Raw genomic sequence first — 20533 nt, 5'->3', positions numbered from 1 at the left:
AGCTCTCACATTACCCAAATGCATCAGGCTCACAGGAGAGGGTGCCAAAGGCAACGTGCGACCCTGCACGCTGACTAAATTGTTAGGAAAGAGAAGCCATCAGGCCAAGAAGTCTAATGGACTAGTCCCGAGCTCAGCTTGCCCACTGGGCTGTCATATCCCCATGTGACAGAGAAAGAAACTGAACCTCAAAGAGAACACCCCTACCAAAAAAAAAGCTGGGGTGTATGCCCAAGTGTGGGTGGCTCTAAAACTCCCATTACTGTCCCTTGGATGGGAAGTCAAGACCAGAACCTGTGTTCCTGAAGTACCTGCCAAGTTTCACATGCTGGCAGATTCTGCACGCAGGGTACCAGCCTCACCCCTCCTGTGAGCAGAGTTCCACCCCTACCCACTTTGCAGGATGGGAAACTGCTGCTCAGAAGGGGGAAAAATCACAGGGTCTGTCCCAACAGTGCAGAACTAGAGCCGGGCCTGGAACCCCTGAAGTGCTCACCTGGCCCAGGTTGTCAAAGTTGTATTTGTGATGCACCCAGCGATAGTTGGCCGCCACACAGTCAGATCTGTTGGTGATGTTTCGGGTGTCCACTCCCAGGCAGTGATAGAACTTTCCCTTGAAAAGCTGTGTGAAAGGAGGGGGCAGAGCTGGGTGCTCGGGGTGAGGGAGGCCCAATCAGAGGAGGAAAAGGTCCTCCAGGAATTGGCCCACACAACCTGCCCCTTGCTCCACCAACCCAGGTTGGGTCTGTCTCCTTCACTTGGCTCCACCAAGACCACGTGAGTCCCCAAGCGAGTGAACACAGGTGTGGTGGGGTAGGCATGAATAGGCTGTGCTGGGGGCTTCTTGTCACCCCACAAAGTGGGCACCCCCTCACCTGCACCCCCAGGATGCCGAAGATGATAAAGAAGGCGCAGCAGATGAGCACGATGTTGCCGATGGGCTTAAGGGAGGAGATGAGTGTCTCTACCACCAGCTTCAAGCCAGGGGCCCGGCTAATGACCCTGCAGGCAGGCAAGGAAGGACGGGACACTGTGAGCCGGCAGAGGGACATCCCCAACTCAGCCCACAGTCACCAGGCCTCCTGAAAGGTGAGGCCCCAACAGGAAATGAAGAGACAGTAGCCAGGTTACCTAGGACGGGGGTGAGCAGCAATCTCTACCTAGATCAATACACAGAAGGGCACTTGACCCCTCACCCAGTCCCCATAGGGTACACACCACACCCAAGAAACGATACCGAGAGATGGCAGGTGAGCCACCCAGGAACACAGAGGAGGTCACACTGTGAAAGCAATGTGAGCCCTTGTCCTAGGCTCTTTGGCTCCTCCCCCAGCAACGTGGTACGCTTGGCACAATGCTCTTGGGAGTCTACATTGCCAGGTCAGAGTGACGATCCCCTTGGACTCAGGCAATTTCCCTATACAGTGTAGCAACACTTGTCCTCCACTCCACCCCCATACGTTGTGGCAGGGTCCTTACCTCAAAGGGCGTAAGGTGCGTAGGAGCCGCAGGACCCGGAGGACCCCCAGGATCTTGGCTCCCCCGGCGGAGGCCACAGACACCACGATATCGATGATGGACACAAAGACTAGGAAGCCATCCAGTACGTTCCAGCTGCTGCGTAAGTACGCCTGCTCACCGAAGTACAGGCCCAGAGAAACCACCTGGGGGCGGGGTTGGGGTCAAACCTTGGGGAGTGGATGGGTCCAGAAGACTCCCACCCGGGGACAGGACAAAGGGAGGTCAGGTCTGCCTCCTGTACGGAGGTGATGGGTGGGGTGTGACTCATGATGATGGCTCTTCTGGGGGCTGATGATAAGCAGGAAGGACCAGGGTCTGGGCCCAGGGAAGTCTCCAAGCTATGGTCTCAGAGCATGACTATAAGATCGCAATCCAAAGCCACCCACACTGGGAAGCGCCCCAGAGTAATGCTTCTACCTAAACGGGCCTTTCTAGCTGGGTTTGATGATTGGAGAAGAGGGAGACACTGACCCCCCCCTCTCATCCCAGAAGCTCCACCCAGGGTCTAGAGCCCAACAGGAGTGGACCTCGGGGGCCTGTGAAATGTTGCTAAGGACCAGGCCAGCAGGAGAGGTGAGGCCTCGCGGCCGGGGACTCCAGGTGAGGGGTGGGAAGGATGCTGGTGAAGCCCAGAACAACCTTCAGCGTCATCTCGCCCACGAAGATGGCTGTGAAGATGTAGTTAGACACCGTGAGGAAGATGCGCTCCTGAAAGGGTGGGAGAGGCCGTGAGTCCAAGTTTTCCACAACGGCCCGGGTGCCTAGTCAGTCTCCAGCCAGGAGCAGCCGCTACGGCTACCACTTCTCAGATCTAGTGGCCTTCCATTCCCACAGGCAAGTTCCCTGTCGTCGTCCCTCCCCCCCCCCCCGCCGCCCCCCTCTCCATGCTAAGTCTCTGGCTCAGCTGAGCTCTTCCTGGGCTCCCCCCCGCCCCACCTTGGCCATCACCAGTGTTGTGACCCTCTGCCTGGGGCCACTCACAGTGCTCCCGGCTTCAATCTGGGGCCTCTCCAGAGCGATGGTGATGCAGTTGAGGAAGATGAAGGCCAAGACCACGTAGTCGAAGAGCTTGTGAGCAATGATAGTCTGACACAGGATCCGGAACCTAAGTAGAAGTCAAGGAACCCCCGAGAGGGTCAGTTCGCCTCCCACTCTGACCAGAAGGAAGACCGAGAGAGGACCGATAGACACACGCAGGGACCAGAATGGGTCCATTCAACAGGTGCCAACTTTTTATCAGCCTCCAGCACCCAACACAAAGGCCCCTGATGGGAAGGGCTCCAACGGAGCTTTCAGGTTGCTCCTGGATCTGCCCAGGCTTGTGCCCAACACGAGGCTGGCTCAAAACCAAAAGAGATGCTCAGGAAAGGCTTAAAAACAAAAGAGATGCTCAGGAAAGCCGAGGAGGGACATCTGGACCCTCCCCTTTCCTTGAAGACCCTCCTCTCTCTGGCTTATGGAGGTGCCCTGCCCAGCTTGGTAAAGAATTCTCCCTCCCTCACTCCCGGCCAGCCACTGCTTACTTGTTCTCAGGGGAGAAGAGGTAGACCGACCAGTCCTCACGGACCTCGCACCAGTCAGGCTTGTAGACGTCAATCATCTTGCGAACGCGGAAACACAGCGTCTGGCCAGGTAAGGAATCGGGTGCCAGGGTTGGTGCTGCGCAGAGTGACCCCTCTTCCCACTCTGCCAGCCAACAAACTGGGGGGCATGGGATGAACTCTCAACTCTTCCCCCAGCCCCCAACCGAAGAAGGATTGGCAACAGGGTAGGTCAGGTGTGGGCAGTTTTAGCCCCGCCCTCCAGCCCCACCCACCCACCACTTCAGCACAACCCAAAGCCATGTCCCTTGGATCTGCCTCTTCCAGCCCCGCAGACTGCTTTCACAGTCTTCAGCTTCTCAGGGGTCCTGTCCAGTCCCTAACTCACGTAGTCGATCTCCTCCTCGTCCTCCCCACGGTCGCGGCGGTCATCCATCTTGGTGAAGACGTCTTTGGCAATGTTGGGCATTCTACCATTACAATCCTCGTGCCCCGGGGCCTGGCCCGCTGCCCTCCAAACAGCCCGCGAGTGGGCGCCCACCACGGGCACTAGCTCTGCCAGGTCCACCGAGTCCTTGGTATCAAGGGACAGCGTCCGGCGGTGGTGGCGGTGACGGTGCGCAAGGTGGGGTCCATGGTGCACGTGGTGGGCATGTGGGGCATGCAGGGGGCCGGGGCGGGGCGGGGCCTCCTCCAGGGCACCTTCACAGGCCCTGACGCAGCTGCCACCACGCTCCCCCGAGAGCAGTGACTCGTGCTCAGCTGAGGGTGGCTTGTGCTTCAGGCTGTTCCAGCTGGAGCGACGGCTGGCCCAGGTCCCGCTGCGGCCCCAGGGTCCATAGTAGGAGCTCCGGGAGCTGGACTGCGGAGAGGCCCGGGCTCGGATCAGCAGCCACCCACACCACAATCTAGCACCAAGGCCGGGACCTTCTGCCAGCAACGCTAGAGTGAGCCCACCCACTCCAATGTATGACTCAGGTTAAACCCCCTCCTTCTTTGAGCAAAGCATAGAGTAAACAAGGGCCTGCTTTCCAGGTAAGGAAACTGAGGCTCAGAGAAAGGTCGCTTTTACACAGCTCAGAGGCGGCAGAGGCCAGATTAAACTTCCATTTGGCCTCACCCCCTAAGTCGATACACTGCTACCAAGATGAAATCCAAGGTCTCTCCACCAGACCACTGACTTTTATTCCAGCTACCAAGACCTGTTCTAGCACACAGCACCCAGAACTGCCATAAACACAGACCCTATTTAGACTAGATAGCATGGTACCCTGGCCAGGGCACTTGGTGCCACAGTCCCTTAGTGCCCTCCACCTCCAGCGGGGAGCATCCATCATAGCATCCACAGGACTCACCAAGGAACGCTGGTCATAGCTCATCCTGCCCAGCGACATGACGCTGCTTTTGCGGGAGTCTAGGGCCACCAGTACCGGGTCCGGCTGCAGTGAGAGGCGGGGGGCAGTGCCCATGGCACCAGCAGGACCCAGATGCCCACCCAGGGGGAGACTAGGGTCCAAGTGTCCATTGGGTGTCATGGGTATCGGGCAGAGCTTGAGATCTGGAGGTGTGAGATGAAGACAGCAGACAGACAGACAGATGGAAGAGCAGAGGAAGCCATGAGACAATCAGAAGTAGATGTTTGTAGATGGAGAGCCTTTCTGGGGAGACATCCTCTGCCAGGAAATCCTGGTAGTTGCTACCTATTTTATGTGCCCTCCTCCCTCCTCCCTACAAGGTTGCTTATTTACCTCTTCATGAACCCTTCCTTCTGTTCTGGGGCTAACCTAGACCTCTACCCAGCAGGAGGACCTCACTCTCATGCTTACAGGCAGGGACACTGGGCTTGGTTGGAAGAGGCTACCTAGTGGTATCAGACATGACCGGAATTCGGGCCATATCCTAAGACACTGGGGCCCCACGTGGGAAGGGAAGCAGATGGGCTTTCTAGGGGAACCCAGAATGTCCGTGAATGTCCATTTCTGAAACCAAGCATCTCTTTCGGGTAGAACCGTAAAAAACAGACAAGTAGTCCCTGAGCCTAGGCTTCACGGGGAAGCCGCTGTGCCCCGCGTCTACCTGGGAATCGACATAAGGCTCCTGACCCCGAGTGGAAAGTGGATGTGAGCTTACCCCTGCTGCTGTCCAGGCCCTCTGGGAGCTTGTCAAACTCCTCCATGTTGGATGAACTCTGGTCCTCATCAGAGTAGGAGCGATTGGCATCACCCTGGGAGATCAGCGCACATTGGAACAGGGCGGCTCTGCCTTTTCCCACCCGGCCCTTGGGATTTGTCAATGGCTGCTTCCACCCTCCTTGCACAGATGGGGGAACTGGTTCAGACCAGGGACCTGAGAGGTTAATGAGGACTTCGGCCCCAAAACCCAGTCTTCCTGACTCCCAGCACTCCCCAAAGCCTAACAGAATGGAAGGAAGCCAGATCTTGGAGGCTTTACAATCTGAGGTAGAGAAGGCTCCTGGAGAAGTGGGAATCCTGCATGCAGCTCCCATTTGCATCCAGGATTGGGATGGGAAGCTCGCCGCCTCATTGGCAGCTCTGCTTTGGGAGGATGTTACTTGCTAAAATTATGAGCTGGTACTTATCCCCCCCCCCCCCCGCCACCAGGCTCCCTGTCCCCTGCCCAGTGACCTGCCCAGGGTTATAGTTACCTCAGCCTGGAAGCCCTCGACCAGGATGGCCACCAGGAGATTGAAGAGTACGTAATTGCCGAAGGTCATGAGGGCGACAAAGTAGAGGGAGGCCCATGGAGTGGTGGAGGCCATGCCATTGTAGAGGACGACATTCCAGTCCTCCTGAGTGAGGATCTGTTGAGAAGGGCACAGCTCAGCCCTGGGATCCTCCCAAGCCCAGGCTGTCAGCCTCAGCCCCTCCCAGACCTGCTCTCCAGACGTTCCCCCGCCCGCCGCCGCCCCCCCCCCACACACACACACACGAGATCCATGAACTTTCAGCTGTCACTCACCTGGAACACTGTGACAATGGCCCACAGTAGGGAGTCAAAGTTCTTCCTGTCGGGGACTGTGTCTCCAGTGTCCGTGCGGAGGCTGAATTTGCAGCCGAAGATATGCATCCCAAGGATGCTGTGGAAGGGAAGGTAACGGCTCAGGAGCCTTAGCACACTGAGCTCTCTGCGACTCCCAGCACCACCGGGAACCAGAACAGAGGGAGATCTCAAGCCCGTGTTAACAGAGGGGGACGCTGGGGCTCAAAGGAAGGGCCTGCCCGGGGTCATTGGGGTTGAGTGGCAGGTGGCGGGATTCACAGCCAGATCCTGGCAGCTTTGTCCTTAGGAACTTCCATCAGCCACCACATCCCAGGCTCACGCCCCCAGACCCCCATCAGGCCCCCACTGTTGGGTCCTGGGTGGTCAGGGCTCACCTGAAGATGAAGATGAAGAGCATGAGCAGCATGCAGAAGGTGGCCACGTTGTCCATGGTCTTCATGAGCACCACGAGCTGGCGCCGCAGCGCCGGCATGAAGCGCACCAGCTTCAGCACGCGCAGCAGCCGGAAGGTGCGCAGCACCGACAAGCCTCCGTCCGCCTGCCCCACGATCTCCCAGATGCTGCAGCCAGTGTTGGGGGAGGCAGAAGGGGGCAGTGGGGGTGGGGGCAAGAGGATAGGAAGACGGAAGAGGCAGACAGGGCAAGGAGAACAGGGGAACGGCTAACGTCATCCATCCATCCAACAAATGGTGTTGGATACTACTCCACAATACTCCTTAAATTGGGGTTTCCTAGCCAGGAGCCCACAGATCCTGCATTAAGAACAAGCCTGTGGCTCTAGAGTTGATGAGATGGCCCAGCAGGTCAAGAAGCTTGCAACCAAGCCTGAGGACCTGAGTTCAATCCTCAGGACCCACAGAGTAAGAGAGAAGTGACTCCTGCCAAGTTGTCCTCTGACCTACACACAGGTGCGCATGCCCACCTGCCCACGCACACACGTAAAGAGAGACAGAGAGGAGGCAGCAGTCTTTGTCTGAAGCCTCACAAGTCTCTGAATGTCACTGTCCTGTCCTCTTTTTGAGGTTGCATGCTTCTTTTGGTTATGAACGTAAACAACAAACCAGAGAATCGGCCACAGCCATGACTTCATGGGCAATCAAAATAGCTGGTATCTTCAGGTTGCACAATGGTTGATGTAGCTATTCCTGTGTGTTCCCCACCCCTGTTCGGAACTCTGGTAGCCCCAGACCCACTGCTACCTCACTATCGAGCGCATTAATGCGGAAGCATATACTACTAAATTACCCGGTTCGTTCGGTATTTGGATAACCGCCTGTCCGTAATGGTTTCCTTTGTCATTCCGAGGCTCCCTGTGCTGTGAGGTGAGGGGTTGGGGTTCTCCCTCCCGCTCCTCAGCGGCGGGGTGGCAGGGTGGCGGGGTGGCGGGGTGGCGGGGTGCTTACCTGATAATGACAATGATACTGTCAAAGATGTTGTAAGGGTTCCGCAGGTAGTCGAAGAGCCCGAAGGCAGCCAGCTTCAGGATCATCTCCAGGGCAAACATGCTGGTAAAGACGACATTACAGATCTCCAGAATGTTCGTCAGCTCCTCGGGCTGTGGGGGGTGGGGGTGGGGGTGGAGAACGTGTGACCCTGGTGGGTCCCTGTTGCTGCACCATAGTCTTTGGGGCTTCTTCGCTGTGCTACCTTTGGATCCTGGGGGAGGGGTGGTGTCTACTAAGGAGTGAGGCAGCCCACAAGTGGTGCTGGTACTGTGCACCAGGAGGCTCTACACTGCCCATGTTACAGACGGGTCTGCCTCTCACACGCTGCCGGGAAGTGGAAGTCGAAGACAGGGCACCTACCGCGTGCCAGGCACAGCGCTAGGCACGGGACACCTCCACAGTGGCTCTCGGGGAACACCAAGAAGAGCAAGGGAAGTGTCCAGAGTCACTAGCTGGTGACACTGGACCCCCATTCTTCAGCCAAGGCCTCCCTCTACCCCTGGACTTGTTTCTCTCAGGGTTTTAAGAGGCAGCTTGGAATGGAGCCACTGAGGACTCTGCTTTCAAACAAACAACGCCATGGGGATAAAGAAGATGATTCCAGGCATGGCCCCCTGCCTCTGAGCCTCCCTCCCCTTATCCCTGAGCAAGGTGTAGAGTCCACAGCCTCATGGACTCGCAGCCTCTGGGTAAGGGCCAGGCAAGGAGGCTTTCCTCTCCACAGTGAAGGCCCTAGCTTATGCTCAAGGGGACACCATGGCTCCTGCCTGAATCCTAGAAAAAGAATGGCCGCTTATTCCGCCCTCATTGAATCTCAAAGCCTGATAGGCCACCGCTGGCCTTTCCATTTGATAACTAAGGAAACCGGCTGGGGGATGGGGACCGACTTGCACAGAACCACCCAGCAAGAACAGTAGATTCCATTGCAGCCCACAGTAACCCTGCCTGAACCAGCCCATTCACTCATTCATTCATCTCTTCACTCCTGGGTGTATCACATAGGTCTTCCAAGAGCCCGCACTGTGCTGGGCCTATGTTCCTGCAGCGGGTAGGGGGATGTCCACTCTCGGTGACAGAGTCCCACAGATCACCCTAAAACAAAGCAAGCCGGTACCCATCAACACCGGCAAAGCTAAGCATGGCTTGGGGACAGTGCTGGGGAGCCGGGCAGGAAGTAAAAGAAGAGAGCTGGTGACACAGGGGAGCGGAGAAAGGTCACCAAGCCAAAGGCCCAGCCAGGGCAAGGGCTGGGTGACAGACCAGTGCCACCGCAGCAAGCCATCCTCTGCCTGCCAGCACCCTGACTCCAAGCTCAGCCCTTCCGCCGAGCAGCAGGGAACCCCAGGGGCCCAACTTTGATTCTCCATGGTTTACAAGAAGAAAGAAAAAAATTATGCAGCCACCAGCCTCCCATCGAGTGCCCAGGAAATCCAATAAAACCGCCAGTTCCTCTCAACCCCAGATAAAAGGAGAGGGACCCATTTCCATCCGTAATTACATTTGACTCACAAAATGCCAGGGGAGAAGGACCCTGGGAAGGGTGTTGGTGGGAGGGATTCTGATGCTGCTCGCCCAGCCCACCCAAGCCAACTCTTTGGAGATGAGTAGGGTGGCTGCTGACAGGTCCATGATGGCCATCCGCTGGCTCTTAACTGCATACAATGCGTACGCGTTCCCTCCAACCGTGCTGGAGCCACGGCGGCGCTTCGGAAAGGTCACTACCTCGCCTCCCCCTCCCCCGCAACAGCTGTTTCTCCAGGCAGCGCACACCTGTTAATCTTCCTCTAATGGACCATCCGTCTCTCCCAAGAGCATTTTTTTTTTTTCTGGGAGAGAGGCAGGCTGGAGAGAGGCAGACAGATGAATATAGACACCATAAGTGGGAGGCCAAGTTGGGGGATGGAAGGGACGAGGTAGAGATGCCGAGATGGAAGCCAGGTGGACGGACAGACAGACAGGGACGTGGTGAGCAAAAGGCAGGGGCGAAAGCCCGGACTTAGACATAAAGAAGATGGTCTTGGGCTGTGGCCCAGTCGGTGGAGTGCTTGTCTAGCACGCACGAGGTCCAAAGTGCAAGCGCCACACCCATTAACTTGATAGGGCAGCACACGCCTATAATCTTTGCACGCCAGAGGTTGGCCGCAGGCAGGAGGATCAGAATTTCAAGGTCATTGTCGACTACCTATTGAGTTCAAGGCCAGCCTAGGCTACATGAGCTCCTATTGGGGTGGGGGGTGGGGGGAGACAGATGGAAACACAGTGATGTGGTGGAAGTCAGAGACACGCCAGAAAAGGAGAGGCAACACAAACATCAAGACAGACAGACAGACAGACAGACAGAACAACAGACAGTAAGAAGTCTAACAGGAAGGCCTAACATGCACCCTGTGAAAGAGCAGGTGGTCCAGGTCAGAAAACACCAGCTTACGTCTCGAAGGTACAGGGTCTCAGGCTGGCCCAATGCTGGGCGTAGTGGCCCCAGCCTGCCCAGCTTCTGGCCACCTCTGCAGGGGTAGATGAAAGGACATGCAAGGGTCTTTGACCTAGTCCAGGAAGCCCTCAAGCCCAGCCTGGCCCACAACGGCAGCAGGTATCCACTGAGTTCCTCCCTAGGAACTAGGATAGGTGTGCGAAGCACTTTCTATGTGCTGATCGGCTAGGCTTCAGTCTTGCCTATGCTGTCCCCACTGAATAGTTAGGAAGCATGTGGCTCAGACAGAAATGAATGGTCAAGGTGAGAGTTGGGGTCACGACCAGGCGAAGACAGAGTCCGCTCTGGAGTCGTGTCTCCTCCCTCTGCCGTGAACCGGGTGCCATCACCGGGACACATTTTAGAAGACGTTTGTTCAGCAGACATCATTCCCCTGCTTAAAGCCCGCCCTGGCTCCCCACTGCCCCGAGGATAGAAGCATCCTTGAGGTCCCCCGTGGATAAGCAGCCCTGCTTGTCCCTTGGTCTGTCCACCACACCCTTTGCACACGCCTTCTTGAAAGCTCTGGGTCCTGCCCCTCCTTTGTACCTGTCTTTCTGACTGATGTTTCGTGGTCATCCTCCAAAATCCATCCTCAGTGCCCTCTCTTCCAGGAAGCCCTCCTTGGCTGTGACCCACGTTAGTGCCTCTTTCTCTCATGAGGCTCTCACAGAGTTAAAACGTCAGGCACTAAACCATCCCATAATCCTCTTCCCAGAGTCACCCTAAGCCTGGGGTACTTGACAGGAGGTACCCAATGAGCTCTGAGTCACCCACTACTGGGAAGGCCTGAACAAAAATGATCCTACATCCTAAGCTTGGGGGGACCCCCTCATGGTGCCCATTCCACACAAGCCTCTGCTTTTCACTCTCCACCTTGACCAGCCTTCACCGAGGCCAAGATGAGGCTTCAGGGTGGCCCTGCCCAGCTCTAGAGGAGTCCCAGGTCTAGTCAGGGAGACACCAAGGCGGGGAGTACTCCGAGTGTCTCCCTGACTGTACCCCACCTCTGTTGTGACCATTCACCCCTGCTCTCTGCACCCCAGAGCCAGCCCTGCTGGCTGCTTGTCAGGTCACATGGGCAGCCTATTCACCTTCCTCAGTTTCCCCATCTGCCTGCATCTTCCCAGTAGGGATGAGTCATATACCCGCTTGCCCTCCAGGGCTTCTGTGAAGATGAAACCTGGCAGCCAAGTTGACCTGACTCTCCTTACGGTCCCACAACTCAACCAGAGACTACCCAAGGGGTGTAGGCTTCTCAAATCTCCCAGGATTCCTGGGGGTGTGGTGGTATTGTGTTCCCCAAAATATTGTGTACTCTAATAAATTTATCTGGGGTCAGAGAACAGACAGCCACTAGATACAAAGGCTAGAAAATGGTGGCACTCACACCTTTAATCCTAGCATTCCAGAGATAGAAATCCCTCTGGATCTCTGTGAGTTCAAGGCCACAATGGAAATAGCCAAGCATGGTGACACACGCCTTTAATCCCAGAAAGCCAGCCTTTAATCCCAGGGAGTGGTGGTAGAAAGCAGAAAGATATATAAGGCATGAGGGCCAGAAACTAGAAGATTTTGGCTGATTAAGCATTCAGGCTTTTGAGCAGTAATTCAGCTGAGACCCATTCCGGATGAGGACTCAGAGGCCTCCAGTCTGAGGAAACAAGACCAGCTGAGGAAATGGCAAGGTGAGATAGCTGTGGCTTGTTCTGTCTCTCTGATCTACCAGCATGGACCCCAATAACTCGCCTCAGGTTTGATTTTATTAATAAGAACTTTTAAGATTTCTGCTACATGGGGGCTCCTTTTTTTTCTCTTTTTTTTCTTTTTTTCTTTTCTTTTCTTTTCTTTTCTTTTTTTTTTTTTTTTTTTTTTTGTGTGTGTGTGTGTGCTGGGAATTTAACTCAGGACAAGCTAGGCAAGTGCTCTTCCATCAAGACACACTCTGCCCTTGTTGGGCATTATCTATCTCTTCATCAGACACATGCAGGTCCATGACTGGCTGACATCCTTTTACCTGGGACTTCCTTCCAGGCTAAGCCCTACAAGGAATATTCACAGTCATATGGAGTCTGAACCAGCAAATTGTTCGTGGTGGTGGCCCTCCATTACATTATTTGAGCAGCAGTGGTCATGCTGTACCGAGCTCCCTATAATTAGGGAGGCAGGGGTGACAAGCCAGGACCTCACCACCTGTCCCCTTGCAAGTGGTACGCAGAGTTCTCTGCAGGCCTGGGCGGGGTGCAGGGCCCGGTGGAGGCAGGGGGAAAGGACCTGGGACACTCTCCCCTTTTTCCTTGCATGCCATCTGCATGCCTGGGCCACCTCTCACTGTGGGTGCCACCTCAGTGGGGGATGCTCAAAATAAACCTGGGGGCGGATCAGTCTCCCGCAGAGAGATGTCTGAGAGCCCAGGGCGAGGAACAAAAATACCGGCGGGGCCCTGCACAGCTCCCAGCTGAACAATGGCTACCACTTGGTACCTGCTTTAAAAAGAATGGTTTAAAAATGCTTCCTCCTCCTCCTCGCTTCTTCTTTAATTAATTTTTGAGGCTCCAGACAGTGGATGGTAAACTCACCCAGGCTGGTGGCAGAAGACTCAGACCAAAGACTTGCTAGTAATGATGGAGTCATGAATGCCTACTAGACACCCAGAATCCATACATGTGCCCTTCCCGACCACCCTGTCTGTCTGTCTGTCTGTGTGTATGTTGGGGATGGGGTGGGGGGGTTGTCTGACTTATCTATAGATAGAGACACTAGCTAGGTAAGCAATTGACTTTCCCAGGGCCACCCGGTCTATCAGCAGCAGAACCAGGGTCGGAATCCAGACCATGAATGAAGGATATGGCCCCCAAGCAGTAGCCTTCCAAGTGCGAAAACAGGAAGCTGTGACACCCGCTTAGAAAGTATTTGTGAGGACTCAGGGACACCCTGCTCTCTCTAGGCCTGGAGCTTACTAAGTTTCCAGTAAGTGATATGCCTCGGAGGGAGACATCTCTCAGTTGAGGTTGCAGACGGGGAGATCAGGGTAGACCCTACACTTGTCAGGAGCGACTTTCAGCCAGGTGGGGACTCCAGGTAGGAGGCGACTGCGGCACCACATGACTTCTGCTGTGCCAATGGAAGAAGCCCCAGCAGAGTTAGGAAATTTGCTCAAGGGGCCCAGTGAGGTGGCAGTTCAGTGGGTAAAGATGTAATAAAAACAAACGTTTTCTGTTGTTGTGTTTTCGAGGCAGGGTTGCTGAGTAGTCCTGACTGCCCAAGAACAAGCTCTATAGCCCAGGCTGGCCTCAAACTCAGTGATCCACCTGCCTCTGCCTCTCGAGTGCTGGGATTAAAGGCAAGCACCATCGTGGCCAGCTCAAAACAATATTTTAAAGAAAGGAAGCCTGCTCGAGTGGGATATGGCAGGGACAAGAGATGAGCCAGAAAAGACCCTGAGCAGACTCATGCAGGAACCATGACTGGCCCGAGGTCAGGCTGGAAGAGAAAGGAAGAGCTGCCTTGACTGTTGTCCTGGAGACCTTCAAGAAGGCAAAGACCAGTGGGGTCCAAACAAACCCACCAGTGAGGAACAGCCTTGGCTCGTAGCATCTGCCATTTTCCATGGTGTAAATTCTTTCTCCATAGTCCATCTCAAAGCAGCTACTATTTAACAACTGCTTGCCAAAGTCCCAAGTGTGAGAAATTTGGCTCTCGTCAACCGGTTCCAGCAAGCCAGCTCCGACTCCGGTACAGCAGGGTGTAGACACCAGAGCCAGGCGCCCGACCCGATGGCAGCTCTGCCCACAGCACCTTCCTCAAGAGTGCACACCCAGCTGGGTCTCTGCATTCTGACAGGCCGGGGCCCTGAGGCAAAGCATAGTCCTCTCCTCTCACCGGCTTCCCCCTGCAGAGATCTCGCCCCGCAGCCCTCCCCAAAGATCTTTTTAATTAAGTCAGACTAGCTGGCAAACTGGCAGTACCAACAGAGTATCGGTGGCGGCCCCAGGGGCCACATTTAACTAAATTGAGTGAAGCCTGTGCTTGGTGAGCTAATGAGCAGGGAAATGAAGAGCGTGGCCCCCTCTAGGCACAGAGAAGGGGTTTGCAGAGTGACGGTGATAACCATAGCCAAGGGGGCTCAGGACCCAGTTCCCGCTGGGGTGTCAATCTCGCCACAGTAGGTGGGGTTCAAGCCAGGTTGCTGGCTATCTGAGGGACCTCGAGTCAGTGGGCCTGGCATAGCCATCTGGCAAGTGGGGGTTAGCTCCCTACCAGGCTGAGGAGCAGGCCAAGGAAGCCACACCCTCCAAAAAGGACTAGTGGACAGGAGCCAGGAAATAGGGTTACTCCAAATGGAGCCAGGATTAGATAGGCTCTTAGCCCAGGAGTGCCCTCTGGAGTGCAGACTTCCGGGCAGCTTAGGAGGAAAAGAAGTGGGCAGCCCCTGAGTTGAGTCCCAACCTCATGAAGTCCTGTCCTGACCCGCACTCATCATCCATTCGTTCTGCAGATACCCAAGAGCATCTGCCCCCGAGTGTTACCTTGGGCAAGGCTTTGAAGCCACATGGAAGGGGTAGACTACTCTAGCCAGGGTCAAGGAGATAGATGTGGGGGTGGGCTCAGCCTGGACTGGGTGTGCCCCCCACCCCCGCGCCCAACCTGAACCCAATGAGCCACACTGGCCTGCTTCTCTCCCACCCCCCATCCCCCACCCCCCACCCCCCACCCCCAGCCCAAACCCTGTGCCCTCGCTGGCCTGTTCATGGTGCTCGATGCCCATGCTGACAGTGTTGACCAGGATGGCCATCATGATGCCTCTGTTGAAGTACTTGCTGTCTACGATGCCTCGCAGCTTGGCTCGTGTCTCTCGCCACACGTCGCCACACAGTCGGGCCGCGCCATCCTCCTGCTCCTCCTCCTTCCCCAAGCCGGAGGAGGCCCCGTCTTCACTGCTCTGGGGTCCGTCCCCGTGGGCCTCGGCCTCTGCAGAGCCACCGGAGCCTGAGCCTTCCTGGCCTGAGTCCGTGCTGCCCAGGCCTGAGGGCCGCCTGCCTGCCTCGTGCTGGCAGCGTGGGCAGCTGCCGGAGTCGGAGGCCAGAATGGCAGAGATGGGCTGCACCAGAGTGTGGGGAGTGGGGTCCAGGGGACTGTGTCGTGGGCACAGCTCTGAAAAACAGAGGGCAGCATCAGTGTCCAAACCAGGTCCCCACCTCCCCGCAAGGGACACTGCCTGAAACAAGCGGACCCCACCTGGCGGGCCTGGTGCTTCTTGGAAAACAATGTGTCTCCATCCAGGCTCCGTCCCTGTACAGGAGCAGGGATGGGAGTACCCATCTGACAAAGCTGTGAGATGATTGTCTTCATTAAACACGTGACAGGCTCATCACAGCACCTGGCACCTCAGCCCATGCTAACTCTTGGTCACCTTTGACCTTGACCTCGGGCCAGTCACTCAACACAGACCTTCCCAGGCACAGTTATGGGGATCTGGGGACTGCAGGTCTGAGTGCAGAGTGGACACCCCTCAGAGGAAGCTATGGTGGCTTTGGCATCCTCTACTTTGTCCATCTGTGTGAAGCTCTCAGGGAGGAGGCTAGCCCCAGACAGAGGCAGGCTCTTGCTCTGGGAGTTCCCAGGACTTCCCTCCATAGGAGAGTCAGGCCAGATGGGTGCAGGGACAGGGGGGATCACCAGAGGATGGGGTCTGAGGCTTTCAACCCCTGGGCTAGCCTTGGATCTAGAAGCCAGCTCAAAGGGGTGTCAGGAGGCTTCCCTCTAGCTGGTTGGGTTTCTTCTTTTTATTTTTTTATATTTTTCATTATGTTTGTTTGTTTGTTTATTCTGTGTAGCCCTGGCTGTCCTGGAACTCACTACATAGACCAGGCTGGTCTCGAACTCAGAGATCCACCTGCTTCTGCCTCCCAAGTACTGGGATTAAAGGCATGCACCACCACAGCTGGCTGGTTTCTTCTTTATGCTTTCCTATATTATAGTAACATAAACACATTTTGCTTGAATAAGGTTTTTTAAAAAGCTCTAAAGGGTTTGAAGAAAAGCAGGAAGTCCTGTACTTCTCCACACCAGCCTCCAAATACTACAAAGCAACCAGATGCCTGAGCCATCCTACTCCAGCCTCAGAGTACCAAAGTTCTTCTCATCCACATCACCACCAGGCACAGGAAAAGGAGAAGGTATGAAGGCCTGAGGAGTGAGGGGGACTAAAACGTGTAGAACTTCCCTCCACAGAGTTCCAGGGTGAGGGTGATGGGAACAGTAAGAAGCCCTCCTTATACTCACACCCCTAGAAAGGGGAGAGCCAGCCTTGCCCAGACCCCGGCTCTCCTCTCCACTTGCTAGGCCAGCCCACAGGCCACCTGGAACCACACCTAGATGGCTAGTGTCTAAGGACAGCGGGCAGCCGTCCGGTCTCTGCCGGTCTCTAACTGGCAGGGTAAGAGAGCTGGGAACATGGAGTTCCCCAGGCAGGGCCTCAGGAGGTAACTGTCACTCACAGGCACAAGCTAGCAGATCCCTTTGAGCCCTGCTCTGGAGAAGAGATGGGTAGCTCCGTGGTGTTCAAGTTCATAAGGGGAACAGGACACCCCATGCTCCAAGGAACAGTCCCAGGGCCCATCAACTTCTCAGCACCAACTGGGAGAGAGCAGACCAAACCTGGGTAGCCTGGGCAGCCTCCACTTAGGGTTGGGTACATTTGCAGCCAGAGACAGACACTCGGCAAGGCCCAGCACCTCTGACCCTCCACCTGATTGAGTCTTTCATTGACATACCAGGCCACTTAAGTGACTCCCTCATCTTCTTGGGCCTCGGTTTTCCCTTCTGAAAACTGGAGACACTATTTTTAGTCTGCCCCCTTCTTTCTTAAAAGAAACAGACTAAGGAATAAATCCCCCCTATCTCTCTCTCCCTCCCTCTCTCTCTCTCTCTCTCTCTCTCTCTCTCTCTCTCCCATCTCTCCTTGCAGCAGGGTCTCCTGTAACCCAACTTGATCTTGAACTCACTATGAATTCACTTAACTCACTAAGCTAAGGATGCCCTCGAACTTCTGATCCTCCTGTTCTATGTCCAGAGCACCAGGATTACCACTATGCTGCGTGGGGCTTGAACCTAGAGCTTTCACACCTGCCCAGCAAGCACATTAGCAACTGCACTACATACCCAGAGAGTATCCTTTCTAAGCTAAACACCAAACTTACACAGTCTAGTGCCACTCAAGCACGAGGCAGGAGTGGAGTATGGGGATGAGGGTCGCAATAGACAATGACATGCACCGCCCACGCGCCAGGGGCCTGATGTCCTTACTCGGGGGTGCTGGTGAGCAGGGAACAGCCACGGGGGGCCACGGTGGGGGATGGTGTGGGAGGTTACAGAGAGGGAGCCTAGACTTGCAAGGCTGTGGACGATTCACTGTGCGCTTGACTTTCAAGGGTAGGTTCAAGGGCGTGGTACCCATGTTCGCCTACAGAACTTGGAAGGACTTCTCCAGGGAGAGGGCTAACCCACACAGGCTGGACAGGGACTTGGGCAAGGAGAGAGCTGAGCAGATGAGTCCTGGATAAGCCATAAGGGAAATGCCAGAGCCTGGAATGAATCCCTGGGATCCCACATCTGATACCGACACCTCTTGTTCCAGCAGGCATGACCCACTTGCAATATTGCCATTCTGAGACCCCAGACAATGCCACGTGAGCTTCAGGGGCAAGGCCACTTACTGCAGTGGCTGGGCTCCTTGGCGTGGGGCCCAGGCTTAGCGGGGGCCGGTGTCCCCGGGCCCGTGGCCTGGCGCCGGTTCTGCAGGGCCTGGTAGAGGCCCAAGGCACGGCGCTTGGCCTTGCGAAGGATGTGACAGACATATTGGAAGATCTCCTCGTAGCAGTCGCCAGGCTCGGCGTAACTGGCCACCGTGCTGGAGGACAGGTAGCGCTGGCGCTGCTCCAGCATCAGCCGGTGCTCCCGCTGCTTGGTCTCCGAGAACTGGGTCGCTATGACAACGAGGCACAGGTTGATCATGAAGAAGGAGCCCACCTGTGACCAACAGGAGGAAAGGACAGGAACAGGGACGGAGGGGACAGTGGGGCCAGGGAAGGAGAGAGAGAGAGGTAGAGCCAGCAGGAGGGCCCAGGAAAAGGGGGCAGAGAGATGGAGAAGGAGTTATCGAGAGCAGGAGACAGAGAGGAAGGCCAGAGAAATGGGGAAGAGGGGAAGGGGCAGGCCAGAGACATGGAAGAAAGGACAGAAGACAGAGCAGAAGGACAGCAAGACAGGGACAGCCAGGGGACAGAGAGCCAAAGACAGAAAGGGGGGAAGGAAGGAGAATGGGAGGGGGAGAAGAGAGAAGAGAAAGAAGAGGAGAAGAGAGGAGAGGTAGGGAAGACAGAGAGAGGGAGGAAGAGATGGAGAGAGCAGGGACACATGGGAGACACAGAGTTGGGGGTGGAAATAGACAGACAGAGGTCCAGGGAAGGTGGAGGGGCCCAGAGAGACAGAAACACAGACACAGATGGGACAGGAAAAGATCACTGAGTCCTTGCAGGGGAAGGCACAGCCTAGGTGACTTCTCAGGTCAGGCTAGGACTGCATCCAAGCCCAGGCCCCATCAGGACCAAGGCCTGGCCTCACGACCCACCCACACAGGACAGAGATGCTGAAGCCAAGAGGAAAAGCCACACTCCTTCAAGTCAAAGGGTCCTGAGTCCTACTCACTGGCCTGGACTTCGGCTGCGTGTTTGGAGGGGGAGATGGAGCTGGGTAGCCCCTCTATATCCCATCCAACTATTCCAATACCAGCTGTCTCCTCTGGTACTCAGTAACCCCGAATGAGCTCCTCTGGCCTGGCAGGAGAGAGGTGACCTCCATCCTTCCGGGACATCACCAACAGGTACCTGCAGATGCCTGCCCCAGTCACTGCATCATCCCACTTTCCTCTCCCCATTACATACAACTGAAGAGCTAAAGGCGTACAGGGCTTCCTGGCCCAGAGGACCCTGGGAAACAGACTGCCTCTTAGACAAAAAGATGGCCAGCAGTCCTCTGCCTCCATTATCTTACCTATAACATTTCCCAAAGATCTACCCTGCCCCGGATTGGTTAGGGACACAGGAGCCAGAGAGATTACACTCTGCCCTCTGTACGGCCACCCCTGGCAGGCTCCTACCTCGTCTTTGCTCAGCAGCGGTTGCCCTGGATGACCCAGGCAACCCTCATCCTCTCTGTCCCTCATCTGTAAAAGTCGGGGGACTGGAGCAAAGTGGGTACAGGGCTTTCCTAACCCGAGGAGCGCTGGGGGGCTACATGTGAAGACTGAAGACCCCCACCAGCCTGCTGATGTCATCCTCCGTCCTGAGACAGGGGGACTTGGGCCTCCAGTGACCCCAATAACATCAGGGCACATTGACTGACCGCTTACTGGATACCAAGGGTATACAGGCTCCGGGTTGCATCCCCGCTAATCCTCCCCATCACCCGGGAGCTCAGTGTTGTCACTGTCCCACTTCATGGAACCCATGAAGAGCCTGCCTCAAGTCGCAATGTGCATAAATGGCTTCCTGTGGGAGAGGACAGAGCCTCCTGTCTTCCTCTGAGAAGTCACCCACATCCCTGCCCTCCTCCAAGTGACCTCTCCAGCTTCTTCGGGCTTCCTTCTATCATGATACTTAATGATCTGGAGGTCATTGTCACCTGCCTGCCCTTCTTTCCCAGACTGTGAGCTCCTTGGAGCAGGGCAGAGCCTGGATCCCTGCTCTGTCCCCAGAACTCAGCTCATCTTCCTGAATGTTCTGTTGAAAGTAAGTTGATGAATAGCCAGTGATGCAGAATGAAATCTGGGCCCTTCTTTTTTTTTCCCCCAGGGTTTCTCCTGAATCCAAGGCCCCAGGCTCCCTGGGAAATCGCTGAAGCTACATCACAGCAGGTGTGTCTCAGGCCAGCAGCCAGCCTGTCCTGACTCCTCGGTCAGGGTGTTACTCACAGGAGTCAAGCTTGCCTTCACTCACCACCAGGAAGCCAGAGAACCCAGCCTTCATGCTGGGGAGTGAACACAGCTCTCCCAGAGGCCTGACCTCTGTGGATAGTGCTGAGGCAGAAGCCACAGGCAGCCAGGACAAAGTGGACACTGGAAAGTGGAGACAGGAAATGCTGGCCTATAAGGGTGGATACACCCCTGCCTCCATCACCTGACCACAGACAGAGCTGCAGAGAATCCAGAGGTCAAAGACTTTCCCAGAGCCCCACCAGGCCACCACCAAGGCCAATCTCCTACCCTACGTCCTGCCCAAGAACAAGCCCCACGCAGCCAGTCAGAGCATCTTGTCTGCCCCAGGGAAAAAAATGGGGACCAGATGGAACCCCTAGGAAGCTCCATTCTGGAACTATACCCCCAGCCAAGGCCATGAAAGAATGTATTCCTGGAGATTCAGGCGGGGATGAGAAGTGAAGGCAAGGGGCTGTGATGGATACTCCCAGCCACAGCCCTGATGAGCCCCTTCAATCACTGGCTGGTTGACTGCATTTAAAATATCCCCTCCTTGGAG

At 55.8% G+C, this 20533-nt stretch overlaps 1 protein-coding gene across 3 annotated transcripts in view; it reads right to left on the bottom strand.

Annotated features, from left to right (window-relative positions):
- Cacna1i (calcium voltage-gated channel subunit alpha1 I) overlaps positions 1-20533 on the bottom strand; it is a 115606-nt gene that overhangs the window by 25196 nt on the left and 69877 nt on the right. For all 3 annotated transcript variants that reach the window (XM_037197681.1, XM_037197682.1, XM_028871186.2), the window contains 15 exons: positions 17717-18029; positions 14743-15152; positions 7487-7638; positions 6458-6643; positions 6042-6159; positions 5728-5883; positions 5193-5286; positions 4418-4620; positions 3451-3924; positions 3045-3145; positions 2503-2626; positions 2161-2229; positions 1480-1664; positions 876-1002; positions 497-622 (listed from right to left, as the gene is read on the bottom strand). In XM_037197681.1, the coding sequence (XP_037053576.1) occupies positions 497-622; positions 876-1002; positions 1480-1664; positions 2161-2229; positions 2503-2626; positions 3045-3145; positions 3451-3924; positions 4418-4620; positions 5193-5286; positions 5728-5883; positions 6042-6159; positions 6458-6643; positions 7487-7638; positions 14743-15152; positions 17717-18029 (2838 nt within the window). The remainder of the gene's footprint in view (positions 1-496; positions 623-875; positions 1003-1479; positions 1665-2160; positions 2230-2502; positions 2627-3044; positions 3146-3450; positions 3925-4417; positions 4621-5192; positions 5287-5727; positions 5884-6041; positions 6160-6457; positions 6644-7486; positions 7639-14742; positions 15153-17716; positions 18030-20533) is intronic.

The sequence above is a fragment of the Peromyscus leucopus genome, chromosome 20 (genome assembly GCF_004664715.2).
Source record: "Peromyscus leucopus breed LL Stock chromosome 20, UCI_PerLeu_2.1, whole genome shotgun sequence".
Taxonomy (NCBI): Eukaryota; Metazoa; Chordata; class Mammalia; order Rodentia; family Cricetidae; genus Peromyscus; species Peromyscus leucopus.
Note: the sequence above shows the minus strand (reverse complement) of the source record. Positions and strands in the feature narration are given on the sequence as shown.